The following is an 18,745-nucleotide window of genomic DNA, read 5'->3' on the forward strand; positions in this document are numbered from 1 at the left end:
AACTATTTTGCTAGATATACATATAAAAATACGAAAGCATTTGTCTACCAATTTCGTTTTCATAATAGCGAATTACCGCACGTTCCGGTAATTAGTAACTATCTAACGATAGTTACGGTACTAATATATGTACATACGTAGTAGGTGCTGTGTGCAAATCGTACCTTATACATAAAAGAAATAAATAATTCCACTGATGGAATAAATTCCCCGTTATTAAGTAGCTTCAGCTACTTTATGTGAAGACTTTGTCCGTCCGTGCGTCAGCAGGATAACGGGAGAACGGATAAAGATAATCGAGATCGGATTTCAGCATCACACATATTACTCCCGGGAGAGGATCATATCAACTTTTGGGGCCACTTAGCGCCAGCGGGTGTGGTCGGGGCAAAATGAGATTTTTACAGAAATTGAATCTACAGATGCAATATAGCCAAATTAAGATTTTCTACGATGTGCCACACCCCTCACACCCAGAGGGAGTGGTCGGGGCAAAATGAGGTTTTTACTGAAATTGAACATTTAGAAGCAGTATAGCGAAATTAAGTGTTCCTGCACTGTCATGGGTACGGCTGGGGTAAAATGAAACAAAATAAAATCGAAGCGAGGGGCGAAATGATATGTTTACTGAAATGGAATATTCGTAGAGAGATAGAAGAAAGTCGCTGAAGCTACTTCCGTATGTGCGTTGCTTGAGGTTTATTTATGATTATAAAGAAACAGAAACCAAACTTATATCTAATGCGGGCTTGTTGCCACAATAGTCTACATATGTAGATAGGTACATAAACTGCGTGTAAGATAATTATAGTAATTGAATGTAATCAACTAATGCAATCTGGTCTGGTCTGTGGTAAATTAAATTTTTGCAACAGCACGAAGCACCCACCTTATGTCCAAAAAATATACGTTGCTTTATGCACATATCTATAGTTACACCCACAAAAAAGAACGTGCAATTTGAGGCTTCGAAATTTATAATGGCAAAGTATCTACAGAAATCAAATTACGTTAGCAATCAATATTTTTCTTGTATCAAATTTACAGGATTAAAAGGATAAAATTACACAACAAATTCATGGAAATGCCTTGCGTAATTTTAATCCTACTTTTTTCTGTATATTCTGCTCGGTCGTTGGAACTTCCACTTTGGAAGGGTTGTTTAACAGCCCAAATAATAAGCAGAGTCCGGAAATGTATGTATTTTCAACTTTTTCAATAACAACCCGATTGAGTTGAAACTTTGGGATCTTGCTAATGGTCATGCATAGGTCACAAGGTCAAAAAAATAGTTTTACATATTTTACATATTTCGTGGTTTTGGTACATATAAATATGTTGTTACATATTTCGACGATTTTGCCTAAAATGTGCATTTTTTAACGCACATAAATATGTTTTTACATATTTTGGCAATTTGGTCAAAAATAAATGCTCTTTTTAAAAAAAAATCAGACACTAATAATTTGTAAATACTTGATACATATTGAACTCAAAATGCTAGGGTGTGCCTAAAGTACGCTCTAAATTAATTTTGACCGATCATCATAGAAATACGACACCAAAGTATGTGAAAATGCTTTTGGTTTGTCACATTGAAATGTAGAAGCGTTTTTTAGCATTCAAAATTAAATTTGAAGAAATTTAAAAGAAATTAAAAAAAATGTTTTTTATACATATTTTGGCGATTTGATTAAACATATTACATACATATTTCGGAAGTTTTAAGAACATATTTACCCGGACTCTGATAATAAGTATGCAAAAATTATCGAGCGCAGTCGAGCAGATGTTTATGTTTATTCCTTCCTTAGTACTGTGTACTTCATGTTGAGCTGGATTTACTGAGATTCCAACCAGCCCACATTTTTCAGATCCTTTCACTGCAAATCTGTCACTTCACGTACATGCACAAAGCTTAAACAGCGCATTAAATGAGCTCACACACCAAGCATGTAAAATATATTCTTGTGATACTCCCTCACCCCGCAATTCGCATGACTCGTCGGACAAGTAAATAATTCAACCCAATTGAACAGAATTAAATAATATGTCATCTTTAATTTGTCTCTCCTTGCTGTGAAATATTGGCCGGCATACATGCTCGCGGCGAATTAATATATCATTCCCTAAAAGAGGCGAAGCCACATAAATATGTGGCTAAATATTGCGTAATCAATGGCTACATTTTTCGTTTAATAAATGCTAACTGGTCTGATGTAAGAAAGTTGTGTAAAAATACACAATTCGTAATAACTGCGAAGTTTGGCACTGTTTTATAGGATGGCCACTAACAGTGTTTCCACCAAGTCGAAGCAAAACCATTTGTTGTATACTACATAGTTTAGGTTCGTTTCAAACCTCCATAAACAATTTATACGCTAATCCTTTTTAAACTGGGGATAACAAGCACCTTAAAATAGTTGGGAATAGTATTTATAAACTGCCCATAATTTGAACCTTGGTGAATAAGGGTTTTCATGCGAGTTTATCGATCCCCACGACACCCAGGAAAAAACAAATTTACACCAATCAGCTAATTTAAAACTCTTAAGTTTAACTCTGTTGTTTGTTGTCCAATAATATGTAGTTCTCGACCGGTATACATAAAAGGCATCGCAACTTAGGTGACATGATTCATTCCAAATTTAGTAAACCTTCCAATTTTGTGTCAACCCAACCATAAACAAACATTGCAGCTAAATACGTAAATACGTATGTACGATCATTATGCATCGTAAAGCGATCGTCTTTTTTGTATTCCTCCTAATCGACGTGCACACTGGAATGGGGTAATTTGATATTTTGATAAAAACATCGCAAGACCAGAAAATAGCATCAAATTAGACTTATGTATTTCTTGCTTCATTATATTTCATCAGGGTCCAATTGTCCCATAGTGCCGCGTTGGCTCGTCTTCAAGGAGCGGGTAACATTTTTGGAAACGACGAGCGCCAAATCTAAAAGGTGCTTTTAAACATTTTTAAGTCTTCCTCTCTCGTTATTTTTTAAGGAATTTCGCTGAGCAGCACAGGCAACTGTTCCAATCGAAATAACAGGCTGTGTACCAGCCTGGAAAATATCCGTTCCGAGACGATTGACTGGCTCATACATTTCAAGCAGACGAACAACTGTCCCTTCGTGGTCACTGGAGGAACCGAGGTAATCAAAATTCCTTAGATTTGTAGTATGGATATTGCGAATTTGCGGAATTAGACTAAAATCTAACCAGAACGAATTTTTGGCTCCCACCAAGTTTGGTCAACGCAGACTTTACACCAACATCAATTGTGTTAGGGTTTCCATTATTCTTGACCTTAACAAATATTTTAGTGAAGGATACGTTGCAAATGTGAAGTGAGACACAATTAAAATTTTGAAGAAATTTTCTCGTTCGCATTACTTCGCATCAAAATTGTGCAGACCGCACGATAACATTTACGGCAACGATACATTAAACCATTGCTTGAAAATTTAAAGTGTGCACCTTAAGTCGCAATCCCCGTATTATGTGTGCTCAAAGATAGCGATAATATTAAAAATAAATTTGAATAATAGACCGGCCACGGTCGTCGAACTGGGGTTGACAGCCATTGGGGCGGATACAAGGTGGACCTTCGATTTAACTCCTGTCTCAACCAGTTTATCGAACGGGGAAGTCGGACGGGTCAAAATTCATATTTTCGCTATATTGGCACGTCCAGCTACGGGCCGAGGTACCGGTCAGGCTCAGGAGCAATTCTGCTCAAGGAGTCAAACCACTGGGATGCCCTTTGGCCCGCCAATCCAGTCGTTAATTGGGGTGGATAAGGGGTTACCTTCTTAAATTTGTTGGGCACAAAGTGTCACAATTTTGCATTGTCACGATTTTATGAAAATATTAAGTTTCCGTGTTTCAAACCTCTGAGAGGTTATATTAATTTTCTAAAAAGCAAGAAATCTAATTGATAAATATTTAATTTTCCGAATAAAATTGTGGGTTCCGCGTCGTTAACTTGGCAGATTTAAGGTGATTTTTTAACCTATGCACCAGCTTTTCCGGGGGTGTGTAACACACCACCATGGTTTTGAACTGATCATTCAACCCCAAGTTGATGTGTCCTAGGAAAAATATTGTATGAATATTTAATTAGATGGTTTTCTGCTTGGCCACCAGAAAATCCATCTAACACGAGATTGGTATAGGACGGAGTTTAATCTTTTGTAGATAAGGATCTCTGCCACATCCTGTGACAGAGACATACTTTAATTTAATCAATTAGGATGGAGGAGTTCCTCTCCTCAACCTCTTAGTTTTAGGATAAATTCTCGCCAGTTCTTCTTTTGCAGTTGACTCTTCAAGTCACACATTATTTTCCATGGACATATTTTCTTCTCTTCCACTGTAAATATGCACTAACCTGTTAATGAAACTTCTTAAATTTAAAGTGTTTTTCAGTCGCACTAATAACTAGCTCTCCCACACATAAAAATGAGCATATTTCTGGCTAAACCAACATCCATCAGGTCACAATTTAATCAAGTTTATTCAATTCGACCCCTATATATTTATCGTAGGGGTAAACAAATTACAATAATTCCAAGCCATCACAAACGTTTAACCTAAACTATGCTTCCAACACTGGTTATGAGTGCTGCAAACAGAAAAGTGGAGCAGCGAGGGCCACTTTACCCGCAAAGTTCCCACACCCACAAGCCCCGTTACAATCCCCTCCCGTACAGATACACAGATTCACGGGAGAATCAGGAAGGCCAGGGGTGTTGAAGAGGAACGGCTCATAAGCTTAAATCAAGTACCAAAGGACTCCTCGAAAGGGTTCTTGACCAGCCGAGCACCCAGCACCTCCCAAATCCCTGAGGGTGACACATTCTCGAACAATCATTGAAATGGAGCCATTAATCCGCATCTCCATTGACATGCAGGTATCCGTATCTGGAACACCAACCTCTGAGAGGCACACGTCTCGGAAGGTCTTGCTAAGACTGCCGGCTTCATATCCGGTCCCATAGTTCATCCCTATTGGAATTCGGTCGGGTGTCACACCTCTCAAGTTCATACATTGGTAGCACGATATCCCTGCAAGTAATGGAATAATACCGTTTGATAAAATTGGACAATCTATGTACAAAAGCTGGATGTATGTATATGTACCTTCCCCATGGGAAATTAACCCAGCAGCAAATATGACGGATAGCAAGACTTTCATTATACTCGCTGGATGATTCGAGATGATACAGGATCCAAGTGCAATTTGTTAATGAACACCGCACATGATTCTTGACCCCGTTTTAACCACAATTTTTGCTAAAGGTAAGTATGACATACGTAAGAGAATCTGCCAGTCTGATAAAATTAATTTAAGCCATCACGCCGGCATTCTAATGGTGATTATGTGAAAAACTCTTCCGGGTTGCCTGGTTTTACCGTAGGCGTCGTATAAATAATCCCTGATAATGCATTATGTCGGGCGAAGTTAAGTATTATTCCATTGGACGAACACTGACTTTATTTCTTTATAAGCCAATTAATCAGACTTTATACCAAAACCATTTACGTAAGCTAATTTAGATACGCAGCAATGGGAAGGTTCAAATAAAGTTTTTTTGATTATCGATAAACCTTGATCTACACCAAAGTCATACACAGTCGTTTCTCCACTTATCAAAGGTTTCAAAATGCTTATCGAAACCATACGATTTGTATGACTGGGTGCGTAGTTGTCATTTATTTACATGTTTTCGCTTCATCCGTACAATTTAAAGAGTGTTCACCCTTTTTAGAATTTGTGAGACAAATTTATAATTCAATGTAAGTATATTTATTATGTGATCGTACGCTTTTTGGCATATTAAACAATTAGACTACAGTTAGATTTATGTAAAGTTGGATACATTTGTAAACACAGATTGTATTATTGTCTACCAACATACAGCTTTTTAAGTCTGGTCGTATTTTGTTTATGTGCCTAGCAGGGCCCGAGCTTGCCAAAAATCTTACCGGGGCAAAAAAAATTTGGCGCCCCTAGCCGCTCGCGCCTTTGGCGCTCGCAGGCTATGCTTTTCCTCGGGCTAATAGACCAGGAACATCTTCTTTCCCACATTTGCGAAACAACCGTTATTATTATCTTAACAAATAAATTAACTAGACCTATTAGGGGTAATTAATAATCAATTCTTATGCTCTGGGCCCTATAATTGTAAGACATTGACACTGTTCTACCCCGCATATTTGACGCTCTAGCAGGTGCATAATTTTCAGGGTAGTACCAGAGCAGGATTTTGGTTCCAGGAATGTCCAAAACACACGGTTTCAAAATACAAAACGGAAATACACTTCAGACTTTTCATAGTCCAAAATATGTACATTAATCAACACATACTTGCACTGCTAAGGGGTGAAGCGAAGCGAAATTACTTTATGGGAATGTCTATGTATGTACTGTGTGGGGTGACCAGACTACTCAATAAAAGAGATAGCCAGGCCAGCGGCGGTAGCACATTAAAGGCTAATTGCCGACTGGGAATGTCTATGTCTGTAGACAGACAGACTGTCTGTCGGTCTGTATAACTTCATAACAAATTCGAATACGGACATTGGATTTTCGCCAATGTGTTTCTAATTTTTTAAGTACGCATGAGTTCCAAGATGGGCGTTGTAGATCATAAGGTCATGGCGCCACGGACGCCAACAGTCAAAGATGTCGAGTTTTTTGTCTTAACCGTTCTAGACGTATTAGTGGAAGTGGATTTCAAAAATCGCTATCATTTCGACGTGCGGTGCGCGTTGACAGTGTAGACGACGCCACATGTCGAAAATGTCAAATTTTTTTTTGTTTCCGTAGTTTTGGACGTAGCTTAGGGCGGGGATTTCAAAAATCGACATCATTTTGACATGCCATGACCGCGTGACCGTGTTGCTTCACCGCTTTGCTACATTTCGTTTGGAACGGTTTATTTGTTGTCAAAACACAAAATACATTGTGGCTATTCACGTCACTCGAAATCGTTGGTTCGGACCACATCGTCGCAACTTCTCGGTGTCGGCGAAATGTGTATAAACTGAAGATGAGAGGAGAAATGAAAATTTCCCTTGACGACGAGTTTGTGAAACTTTTGATAATAGATGCACATTGGTTCGTATATTTCGTAACATAATAAAGGAGTCTGATTGTTTGTCGCATCGCAACCCTTCGTAAACATCGCAAACTTGAGAAGCTACGTGGGGAAGTACTATATATAAGCACAATATGTTGGGAAGCGACATTTACATTTACCACATTTACAAAGCTGACGTGAATCCCAACATTATTTAAATATTTTTGAAAATCCAAAATACATTCGAGGCTTATGGATTTACTAGACGTGGCCTGATCATTGAGAAATCAAATTGCAAAATTGTATTTACTTATGTACATCACCGATAGCATGAATTAGTGTAATTTATAATTTGGAAAGTAATCCAAGTATTTTAGGAACTTGGTTCAAGTGATAAATTACAATTACAAATTATGAATTGTTTTTTCTGGACAAATTTAATTTCATTACAAATTAGTTATTGCAATCAGGGTTACGATTGGTAAAAACCAAATTGACCAGGGCACTGGGAAAAAGTGAGGAAAAGGCACTTTCAGCGGAGCTGCACGACCCCCCACAATGAAGTTTCGTTATTAGCAATGTTTCGTGTAGTGTTTTGATGATTTTTGCAAAACTCCATGGGATTTGAAAACTCATTCATCAAAACTGCAAACTTTTGATAAATACAACTTTTGGCGAAAACCGCTTTACAAAATTTTGACACATCGTTAAGCTGCAAATGGCAGACGGATTGATAGAGCTCCTCCCACTCACTTCTACAAACACGGAGAATCTTACTAAAATCAAAATTGTGGCTATGCAAAGTGATTCTGGTTTTCATTATTGTCACTCACAATCGAGTGCAAACCGTTTCCGAGTTTTTTTTTATTCTCAAAAAATTTCAGGATTTCGCGAATTTTTAGCCCCTCGCAGTTAAACATAACGTTTGATCGGCCAAAAGGTCGGGCAAAACTCAAAAGATTCTTCTATTTTTGGAATTTCAGAAAGAGGTCACACAAAAGATGAAGTATATCGTCGACCTAATTCTAAAAAGCCCTAAGTGCAGTCGATGCTTAATTTTAAAAAGCCCTAAGTGCAATGGATGCTTCATTTTAAAAAGCCCTAAGTGCAGTCGATGCTTAATTTTAAAAAGCTCTAACTACACAAAAAAAATTCTAAAAAGCCCTAAGTGCAAGCATGTATTTACTTATGGCTAAATCTTGACAAAACAATTCTTCCTACATCGCGCGATTTAGCCATAAGTAAATACATGCTTGCACTTAGGGCTTTTTAGAATTTTTTTTGTGTAGTTAGGGCTTTTTAAAATTAAGCATCGACTGCACTTAGGGCTTTTTAAAATTAAACATCCACTGCACTTAGGGCTTTTTAAAATTAAGCATCGACTGCACTTAGGGCTTTTTAGAATTAGGTGGACGATATGTAGATTTTCTGAATTCCCTCACCGACACCTTGCTAACGGTACCCCACCTGTGGGTTTATGTGAGACTTGACCTTTCCATACATTTAGTCTCAGGTCGTGAGGGTCGTGTTGAGAGTTTCAAGAAACGCTTGGAAAGGGTTGCAGGAAACAAAATTGGGAAATTTCTAGTGCAAAGAGAGTTGAAAAATATTGACCCCTCTGTGTGCCAAAAGTCGCAGACTAGGTTAGTTTTCAAATTTGAGCTCCTCCAACTCCGCTAGAGGGGCAAAGTACAAACGCGAAAATTCTGGCGTCGGTCTCAGAAAAATTAGCTCATTGCACCCTGGGAGCGTTGTACAAATCAAATTTTTTTCCGACTTAACAGATTCCTGTTTAAAGTATTGTTAATATGTGTACAGAAACTGGAAAAATCAAATTAAATTAAATAAGCCATGAATAACTTTAACTTTAACTTTAATATTTATTGTTTGCCTTTAATATTTAACTTTATTCAACACTGGAAAATTCAATTAAATCTAGTGTAAAGGCGGGCGCCTACCGGCGCCCCCCTGAAATCTGGCGCCCCGGACAATTGCCCCGCTTGCCCTCCCCAAAATCGGGGCCTGGTGCCTAGGCTAGGCGTGAAGTTCGAAGGGTTATGAGTTTCTGGTAAATATTTCCAACAATTTTTATTACCCTGAAGTAAAGCTAGGGAGATTATGAGATAATCCGTGATGAGGAGGTTATCCAAAACGTATAATATTCTTAACTCCGCAGGGGTGGGCAAGATACTTGGTCAAGATACAAAATAAAAGATGGAGATACAAGATAGTATCTTTATCTTGTATCTTGGTCGCCTGATCAGGGAAGTATCTAGTATCTTGTATCTTACAACTTTTGGACATCGAATAGTATCTTGCGTAAGTATCTTATCTAGATATGCCTGGTAGAAAAGTATCTTAAGATATTTGACAAGATACACGATACTTTGTTTTGAAAATTCCGACAAATTAAGTCAATTTCTCACTGCTATCAGCCAATTTGACCATGACCCAGATTTTGATGAATTTTTGCTTTATACTTTTTGCCAATTAGTAACAAGTACGGGCGCTGCACAGTGGGCCAGGGCATGTGATTAGGTGGCCATTAACTGAGTGCGAGCTTCAGGGTAAATTCAATACCAGATGAACAGAGTATGAATCCTTTAACATTGTTCCAAAATGTCATCAATTGATGGACTCCAGCTTAAAAGTAACAGGGTTCCAAAGTTCAGAGAAAGCATTGGAGTAAGTGGGCACAAGTTTCGATAAGCGTCACCGCTCGTCACCGGCTGCTGCGGCTGATTTTTTGCCATTATTATTTCCTTTCAGTCTTGTTGTTTGCGAAACAGACCCGACATCGTCCACCTTTTTGAAATTTCAAAAATTACGGAGTCGTAGGGTGCGCCTAATTGTACATATCATATGCAAAGTGTTAAACAGTTTTAACGCCAGTGAAGTGTCTAAATAATACGGTCTCCTTCGCAATAAGTATTCAACTGATTTTATTGTGTTTCATTTTGCTCCAGCTTCACCCATAACAGAGCGATAGCGTTTAGGGGGACGGGTGACTGAGGAGGGGAGCTTCACCACTTGCCACTCACAGAATCCGATGCCCTTTGGATATATTGTAGTACCCCATGAGTGTACTAAAACCCTGAAACGGTTTGACTCCATGGCCACATTTGCGCCCGCCACACCCACTCAAAGGTGCGAAAAACACGAAAATTATCACCTTCAAAAATTCACCAAAAATCCAATTTTGATCGGATTTCCGCAATTTAAGCATTTTCGTGATCCCAGATAGTTGTTTGATAATATTCGACACCAAAATGATTTTTTTTTATTTTTTGGATATTTTCGAAAATTTTCTGACTAAGATTTCTGACGGCGTCTTCGAAAAAATCAAAATTTCAAAAAAGTTGAGTTTGGTATTGGACATCATAAAGCAAGTATCTGAGATGAAGAATATGTAATTCTTTTGAAAATCCGATCAAAATTGGATTTTTGGCGAATTTTTTAATGAACCAAAACAGGGTATTTTTCGTGTTTTTCGCACCTTTGAGTGGGTGTGGCGGGCGCAAATGTGGCCATGGAGTCAAACCGTTTCAGGGTTTCAGTACACTCATGGGGTACTACAATATATCCAAAGGGCATCGGATTCTGTGAGTGGCAAGTGGTGAAGCTCCCCTCCTGAGTAAGGTGCCAACGTAACTCATGTTTCACCTTTTTTCAAATAGCTGGCATTTGAACAATATTGGATGGATTTTCTTCTTTATTGATGAAAAATGATCCGAATGAGTTGTATTTACAGATTCGTTACGAATTTTAATTTTTCGCCATTTACAAATATTTACGCTCTAACGGCAAGAGTCATAAGGCCAAATCTCACATAGCCCCATAAATGGGGTACCGATGGAAAGGTCTCGGCGGGAGGGTGCAGAATATATATACTTTGTGGGATCTGGGACCACCCCCTGAGTATTCAGAGACCGATGAATATTTTTGAGTTTTAGTTTTCCAGGTATGTACAGGTTAACACAGGAGGAGATTGAGAGTTAACACAGCAGTAGATCGACGTAAACTCCATAATATTCTTCGGTCTCTAAATACTCAGGGGGTAGTCCCAGACCCCACAAAGTATATATATTCTGAATCCTCCCGCCGAGACCCTTCCACCTGTCACGAAAAACTTGACACTACGTAAATTCATGTCACACTTATAAACTGTTCCAAAATTTTGTAAAGCTTAAAGTTGCCAACCAGTTTGAAAATCACACCAAATATTCCTCCGACACGTAGGAAACTTGCACAATCCACAACAAAAACGTTTAAATATCGCACTGGGAACATGCAATTTCGCAATAAATTAACTTCTGACATTAAAATAATCATATAGAAATGTTTAAAATTTATTCTAAATATTTAAAATTTACATATTTATTTCGCTGTATTCGTGGCAAATGATAGAATTTTATAGAGCGATAAATTATTTAAATATTCTTAAAAATATACTGCAGTATTAGCTGCATTATTTGCATATCTAGATCCATATTTATGCAATTATATGCACTACAATTTTTGAGAGATTACAGTTTCCAGAAATTTATTAAAATATTGAATCCAATTAGATATTACTTTTTTAAATACAAAATCGATTTAGTCGTCAACCTCCATTTCCTCTGGTCATGATGGCTTGTGACTTTCCCCACGTGTCGCCCTGTCGCTGGTCCCTCGGTCAACGACCTTACCTCGTCGTCGAAGGCTACTCCGTGCCACAGAATTCCGTACAAAGTAGGACGGAAACTGCTGCTCGATTTTGCATCATCCAACCACGGCTGTGAAGTCGTAATTACGTCCACTAATTTATGCACGACGTCTGAGTGCAAATTTCCATAACGGGAGTCATTCCTATTGAGAGGACGAATAAGAATAAAGGTGACTCATAACAAATTAATTAATTCATTACCTTTCCTACAGTCTAAATAATTACAATAAAATTTTAATACCGAGCTGTTCTTCCGTAGAGGCACGTATGAATTCCGCCTTGTATTGTTTTAATACTGGATTTGTAAGAATGCACGCTCGGTTTTTGCCCTCTAGCACTACTTCCTTCTACACCTCACATTCTCTAATTTGGGAAAAATTGTGTCCACCAAGTCGATAAAACTTGGCGATTCCGTCATCTCGAAAAATTCGCAGGTTTCCCCGTCATGACCACACTGTCAAGATCGCTTCACAAATATTATTGTACCGAAACCAAAGGTCGGAAAAGGAATATCCAAATCCTTCACCGTTGTCTCGCCTGGCGGATTCGACCTGGACATGAACGTGTCCAGTAAAATAAACTCAAAATGAAAATTATTACCGTATCCGTTACAAACCCTCGCGCCCATTAAATATAAATTTTTAAAATATTGCCCACGTTCTAATATTAATCATAACTATGTACAAATTTCTTAAAAGTTTAGTAAGATTCGTAAATTTACGTGGTCCCGGACTTATGATGGGTGACGTGAATTCACTCTAAATAAAAGTGGTGGAAAATTTACCCAAGGTTGAGTAAAAAAAAAGAGGATGACACAACAATTGTGAAAATTTTACTCAACTGTGGGGTAAATTTTGTTCAACTCTTATTTAGAGTGTTGCTTAAATAAATGACGGACTATGTAGATAATCTTGTGTTGCTGAATCAAATGGATTAAATACTTTAAGGATAATAACGCTTTTATTATTTTGCATTATGACTCAGTTATCATTGATAACTTATCAAATCTTAGGCATTTAATGCGGCATCAAATTTAATTGCAGAGAGATAAGTAAGATCGAATTTTACACAAATCAGGATCATAAACAAACTACGCAAATTGGATTAATGAAACTGTGCCAATTTATATAAATATGTATATTTGAATGGGTGAATACAATTTAAATAACATTAATTATTTGATCACCACCAGTCCAAACGATATGAATCACTATGCATTTTTTTACTAACACCCTTTTAACCTTTTCTGACCTCTTTCGACCTCTTCCCCACCGCTTTTTTTCATTTGTAGCCGTAACACCACTTTTCGCAACCGGCTTACAAGGATTCTTCATTCGTCGTTCTTTACTGTGGTCTCCATTACTCATAGAGATAAAGCCCACTTCCTCTTTTTGTTTACCACTCTCTGGGTTCGGACCCTGAAACGTGACTTTAATGTTAATTACGTCAGGACGATGATTTTCAGATTCTTCGATTCTGTTTTGTGGCAAATATTCAAAGTAATATTCCATTACTACTTTTGAACTCTCATTGTCTTCTAAAAACCTTACTATATCTTTTTCTCTTGATCCCCACGCAGTATTTATGCTTCTGTCTTGCGCAAAAAAATTGTCGATCTGGCCATTAAGTTCTCCATTTTTTGCAAGTAGAGAAGCAGGTTATATGGCCACGAGCATCCTTTCCTGCTAACATACTTGTTTTAATGTGTTTTGTAACCTTGTTAGAAATTGCGGATCCACGACTTCTTCTCCCGTTTGTTTTATTCTGCACGTCTTCACGAGTAACCTCAAATGCAACATATTCTAATTGTTCGTGAGTGTTTTTTTTACAGAAAGGAGTCCCTCAGGCGCGGTCGGATCCCGAGAAGGCATAGTTTTTGGGAATTTGGAATATATTTCGGCGCACGGGTCATTTGCCGATGATTCGTCCCGTACTCGTTTATTATGTTGGTTAAAAACCGCTAAATTTGAATAAAAATTTCTTAGTTACAGCGCATATGAAAAGTTTGATGAAAGGTAACTTAACTCACAATTTTGTCCACCATCCTGATTTCCTTTGTAAGCCCAATTTTTTACACGTTCTGTTTCTTTCACTTTCTTGCAATTTTCTTCTTTAGACGTTCCAGTGCAAATTGTCATTTCGGAGAATTTCTTAATGAATTTCTTGACATTTGGGTCCTTTCTTAACGCTTCTCTATCCTCCTGTTTTGTTTTGCGAGCATGGCCAACTTTAACTTTCGGGTTAACTTTGTTAGCAATTACTCCCATATCATCGGAACATACTTTTTCTAGCTCGCTTTGATTTCTAATTATCGCTTTGGTTGTGCGAAGGCCGTTTCTCTGACGGAATCTAGAAAATCACTCGGTTAATTAAATTCTTATCGCTGCCGATCTATTGCAAATGTTTATGTTACATACTTGCTGTTTCTTCGAAATCCTGCTACATATTCGAGTAGCATGATTTGCATTAGCAAAATCAACCAGAAGTATGCTAAACGCATGTTTACCAAATATGTACGTATCTCAGGAGGGAATTTAGTTTGCGAATTATTTTTAACTTGTAACTGATTTCGCTGATTATGAGGCACAAGTCAGGCGATTAAGAGTGAGAATGGTTTTATACCAGCATGTTATCAGAGTAATATACCATACAACCAATCTTTATTAAGTAGCGCAAGCTACTTTATGCGATCGGTTAGTTCGTCTGTCCGTCCGTCTGTCGGTCAATACTAAAACTCTAGAACGGTTTGTCGCAGCGACCTGAAATTTTTAACACATGTTCTTCAGGGGTAGGGGGTGACACCCAATTAATGGGGTTTGCCCACTTTGTCGATATCCTGTCGAAAAGCGTCGCCATGACCTAATTTCGGCATTTTTTGGGCGATTTGCATGAACTTTGGGCAAAACATGTTTTTCTGTGTTGTCGACATGTCGCAATATGGGGACTAAGGTTTCGACGACAAATTTTGTCGCCATGCCCAAATTTCGGCATTTTGCGGTCGATATGCATGAAATTTAGGCAAAACATGTTTTTCTGTGGTGTCGACATGTCACAGTATAGAGAATGTGGTCAATTAAAGATAATTGGTTTATCTTTAATTAACTCGTTTTTAGGCATTATTAAAATTTGAATCGGTGAATTATTATTTTGTGAAGCATTCTCAGCATTATTGCGCTACTTATGTATCGTGCTTTGTCGCACTTTATTACAGCAGAAATTTATTTATAACTGCAAAGTTTAATATTTGTAATTTTCATTTACAACCTTATATACATACGTGCCATTTAAGGCGGCTATTTATTTACATCGTTTGATCAACCGTGAAGTGGGGGGGGGTAATTTCGGTCAGTTAAACCTTTGAGCATATAATCCAGCGGAGAATGTATTGTGCATATCAAATATTTTACTGATTGGTGGATAACGGGTAAGTTCCTCACGTTAGTTATACGGAAACAACCCGCCCATCTATACCCGCCCGTGATCATTTCCCATCCACGCCCATATTTCACGTCTTAAAATTCTCATTCACAAAATCACTTCAAAGATTTCGCCAGTCGAAGGAAATAAATTTATACGATGGAAAACCAGCACATATCCCAGTTTTTGGAGGATAGACTACAAAAAACTGGGAGTTTGGTTCCCAAAAATGCTGCCAAAAATCCAGTGAAACTCGTTACGACATGGTGTGCGTGTGACACGGCAGGCAGATAATGTCTGCTGGTGATAAAATATACACCAGTGAGCGAAGGTTTATCTGACTCACATGTACACTTCGGCCGGTGACGCTTTACTACACCGGATTTTCTATATGTACGCAGTTTTATACATTCCTCATTTGATGCGGCATCAAAGTCAATTGCACAAAGATAAACGAAATTGCATTTTATGAAAATGATGGGTATAAAAAATGACGCAAATGAGATTCATATTTAAAGTTGTACCAATTCAAATACAAAATCGGAATGATATCAAGTGAAATATGGTATCACTAAATTAGGGAGGCTAATAAATCTAAATATGGGGGTATAGTGTAAAAAGTCGGTTAAAACGCCATCAAGCCCAACTTATGATTCATTTACAACCCATTTAAACACAAGATCGCTACATATCTAGAAAAAGTGAGCTAGTGACTTAGTCTTTCCACCGGGAAACATGTTATGGTCACACAGTATCAGTTGAACCCCAGAAAAAATCTTTGTGCTGCCTAAAAATAGCCAACTCTCATGCAGTATGTGCAAATAATTTGGGACATTGGATCTGTCACGTGATCGTAATCGTAATGATTTCATAACACTGATAGCAATCGGGGTAATTTTATGACATGATTATAAATATATGTAAAACTGGACGACGCTATGCTGCATTATATTTTAATGAATAATAACCCTGACCTGACACAAAGTTGACATGCATAATCAGGAAGCATGGTCCGTGAACGCGCCATTTACGTTCACTCTTAGAAACTGGGTATTAAAAAATGAGCGGCATTGATATATGACTCTACCGCTTTGGTACTAAGCGATTGTACTACGCCGGTATAGACTCGGTAATGAAATAATACTACGTGGTAATCATTTATTACTAGGTGGTATTAAAATTTGTACCATATGGCATTATTTTCTTGCATGTATTACCAAGTCATTAACAGGGCGGTAAAGTCACATATCAATACCGCGTTTTACTGATTTTCTTAAGAGTGCAAGTAGACATTCTCCCGTATCACTTGGGGCCTCCGTCAAGGGAATACGCGTAGATTAGCAACATTTATACAATTCTTTACCTAAATTGACCAACATCGATTTTTGGGTTTAAAGGTTGGAACTCTATGTGTGTAATCGGGTTAAATTCCGTGACCAGTGGAAGAGTCGTACATAGCAAGTTGACTTACTTTTTGAGAGGATAAGACTATTTTTCAAAGTATACCCAATTTTCGAAGGTGTATACTGATTAACAGGTAAATAATTAATTTGCATATTTTTGTTTACTCCAAATTGGCATGACTCGACCACACAAGGATAACTTATCAACACGTGTCGCTTCCGGAATATTGGTGAGAAAGAGATTGACTTTGAGAACCTTGACAATTTTTTGCTAACTAAATGTTTGTCCCGATGCATTTTTAACCTCTTGGCTACCAAAGTACACAGAGTTGTGTAGTATTTGATTTTCCGTTGACTACCAACTACACAAGGCATGTGTACTGCATAAATTACCCTGACACCCAAATTTATCAAAAATAAAATTATTTCTTTGGTAGTTTGAGGAAACTCGAAAACTCGATGATGAAAAGTGGATTTTTTTCGATATTTTATTCACAGATTTTAGAGCTTTTTTTTAATTTTGGAGTGTTAAAAAGTATACTTTTCGTATTTTTCATCAAAAAACTCTAAACTTGAAAACTGGGTGAAATAATTATTAATTTTATTTGGTTGCTATCAGGTGTAATTATGTATGAAATAAAGTGCGGCAAAGCACGATACATCAGTAGCGCAATAATGCTGAGAATGCTGAGAATTAATTTTCGCAATTAATTAATTGAATTAATTAATTGATTCATTAATTAATTAATTAATGATTAATTCATTAATTCATTGGAATTAATTAATTTATCACACCGCGACCGCACCCCCTGACGCCGAGGGGGTGTGCCACCACTCAGATACACTTAACAGATACACTTAATTTAACTGGATTTCATCCATAGATTAATTTGCGCTATAAATCTCATTTGCCCCGATCACACTGCAACCACACCCCGTGGCGCCGAGGGGGTGTGGTCCAAAAGTTTCCGGGATCCTCCCCCTGAAGTCGTATGTATGATGCCGCAAACCGATTTCGATTATCTTGATGGGTTCTCGAGTTATAGTGTTGGACCTAACAACACTATACTATATATAGTATAGTGTTGTTATATAGTTATAGTGTCCGTCCGACGGACAGACGGACAGACAGACTAACTAACCGATCGCATAAAGTAGCTTGCGCCACTTAATAAAGGTTGTACTGAAGGGAAGTTTTATTAAAAAATAAGTCGACCGAAAGAGGTTAAGGGCACGCCAGCCATAAAACTCAACTTTTGTTCGCGAACAAGTGAATAGTTTACTTTGAAAATTTCAGCATGAGCGTCGTAGAGGTCACGTACAAACTTTTGTTAACCAGCTTTTGCCCTTTTGTACGAGAAAGTCTGGAGAAACACTTGGGACACCCAGTATGCATACAACTGTCTACTAGGTATCAATATAATTAAGTTACGATTAAAACCAGAAAATCCAGATATGCAAGACTTCTTTGCTCTGGTAACAAAATTATTTACCGTCTGGTTCTAATTTTGTCTCAAAATAACTTTATACCTGATTGGAATACATATCAAGTTGTTTCGCTTCACTTTCTGGTTATAATCGTAACCGTATTTTCTACTGATTAAAGGTTGTGGATTAGTTTTTAAATATTTTTTACCAGCATTTCATACCCCATAGAAATATTTGTAGTTTTCAACTCAAAGCACAAATTAATTTACATACGTATTTAGATTTTTAATTAATTAATTAAATGAATATTTTGATTTTGACTAAGCTCCTTTAATTGATGCCATACAATTGATTGCACACCTGCATCTGAGCCACATTCGAGTTACAATGGGAATTAATTGAGCAATGGATTGATCAATTTGAGCTTATCTTGGTCATGTAGTTGTCATGCACTGTAAACATCTCCAAGTATAGGATACACACATCTAATCAAACATTAAGATTACCTCGTTAATATTGCTTATCGTGTTGGTATGTACTAAATTTATTCAGACAATGACTCTGAAAACGATTAGGTGTCGTAAAAATTTTGGGATTTCCATTTCTTACCTTACATGTCACTCGTAACGTTTATGGGGGTACCGATTTACGCAGCAATTAGGGAATAGTTATAATATTTATGATTAGCTTTTGAAGA

The 18,745-nt window shown here is 37.5% G+C and overlaps 2 protein-coding genes across 2 annotated transcripts; one reads left to right on the forward strand and one right to left on the reverse strand.

Moving 5' to 3' along the window:
• The first annotated feature begins 2,267 nt into the window (after positions 1 to 2,267).
• Positions 2,268 to 3,994, forward strand: LOC110849579. The gene is made up of 4 exons (XM_035852035.1): positions 2,268 to 2,792; positions 2,883 to 2,929; positions 3,014 to 3,162; positions 3,559 to 3,994. Exons 1-4 carry the CDS (start codon positions 2,731 to 2,733, stop codon positions 3,808 to 3,810), a joined length of 510 nt encoding a protein of 169 aa, XP_035707928.1. The 5' UTR covers positions 2,268 to 2,730; the 3' UTR covers positions 3,811 to 3,994.
• An 8,744-nt stretch (positions 3,995 to 12,738) lies between these two features.
• LOC118435947 lies at positions 12,739 to 15,249 on the reverse strand. Its single transcript, XM_035852501.1, has 3 exons — positions 14,218 to 15,249; positions 13,830 to 14,149; positions 12,739 to 13,760 (listed from the first exon to the last, which is right to left on the reverse strand). Exons 1-3 carry the CDS (start codon positions 14,298 to 14,300, stop codon positions 13,603 to 13,605), a joined length of 561 nt encoding a protein of 186 aa, XP_035708394.1. The 5' UTR covers positions 14,301 to 15,249; the 3' UTR covers positions 12,739 to 13,602.
• Positions 15,250 to 18,745: the final 3,496 nt, after the last annotated feature.

The sequence above is a fragment of the Folsomia candida genome, unplaced genomic scaffold (genome assembly GCF_002217175.1).
Source record: "Folsomia candida strain VU population unplaced genomic scaffold, ASM221717v1 Fcan01_Sc005, whole genome shotgun sequence".
Taxonomy (NCBI): Eukaryota; Metazoa; Arthropoda; class Collembola; order Entomobryomorpha; family Isotomidae; genus Folsomia; species Folsomia candida.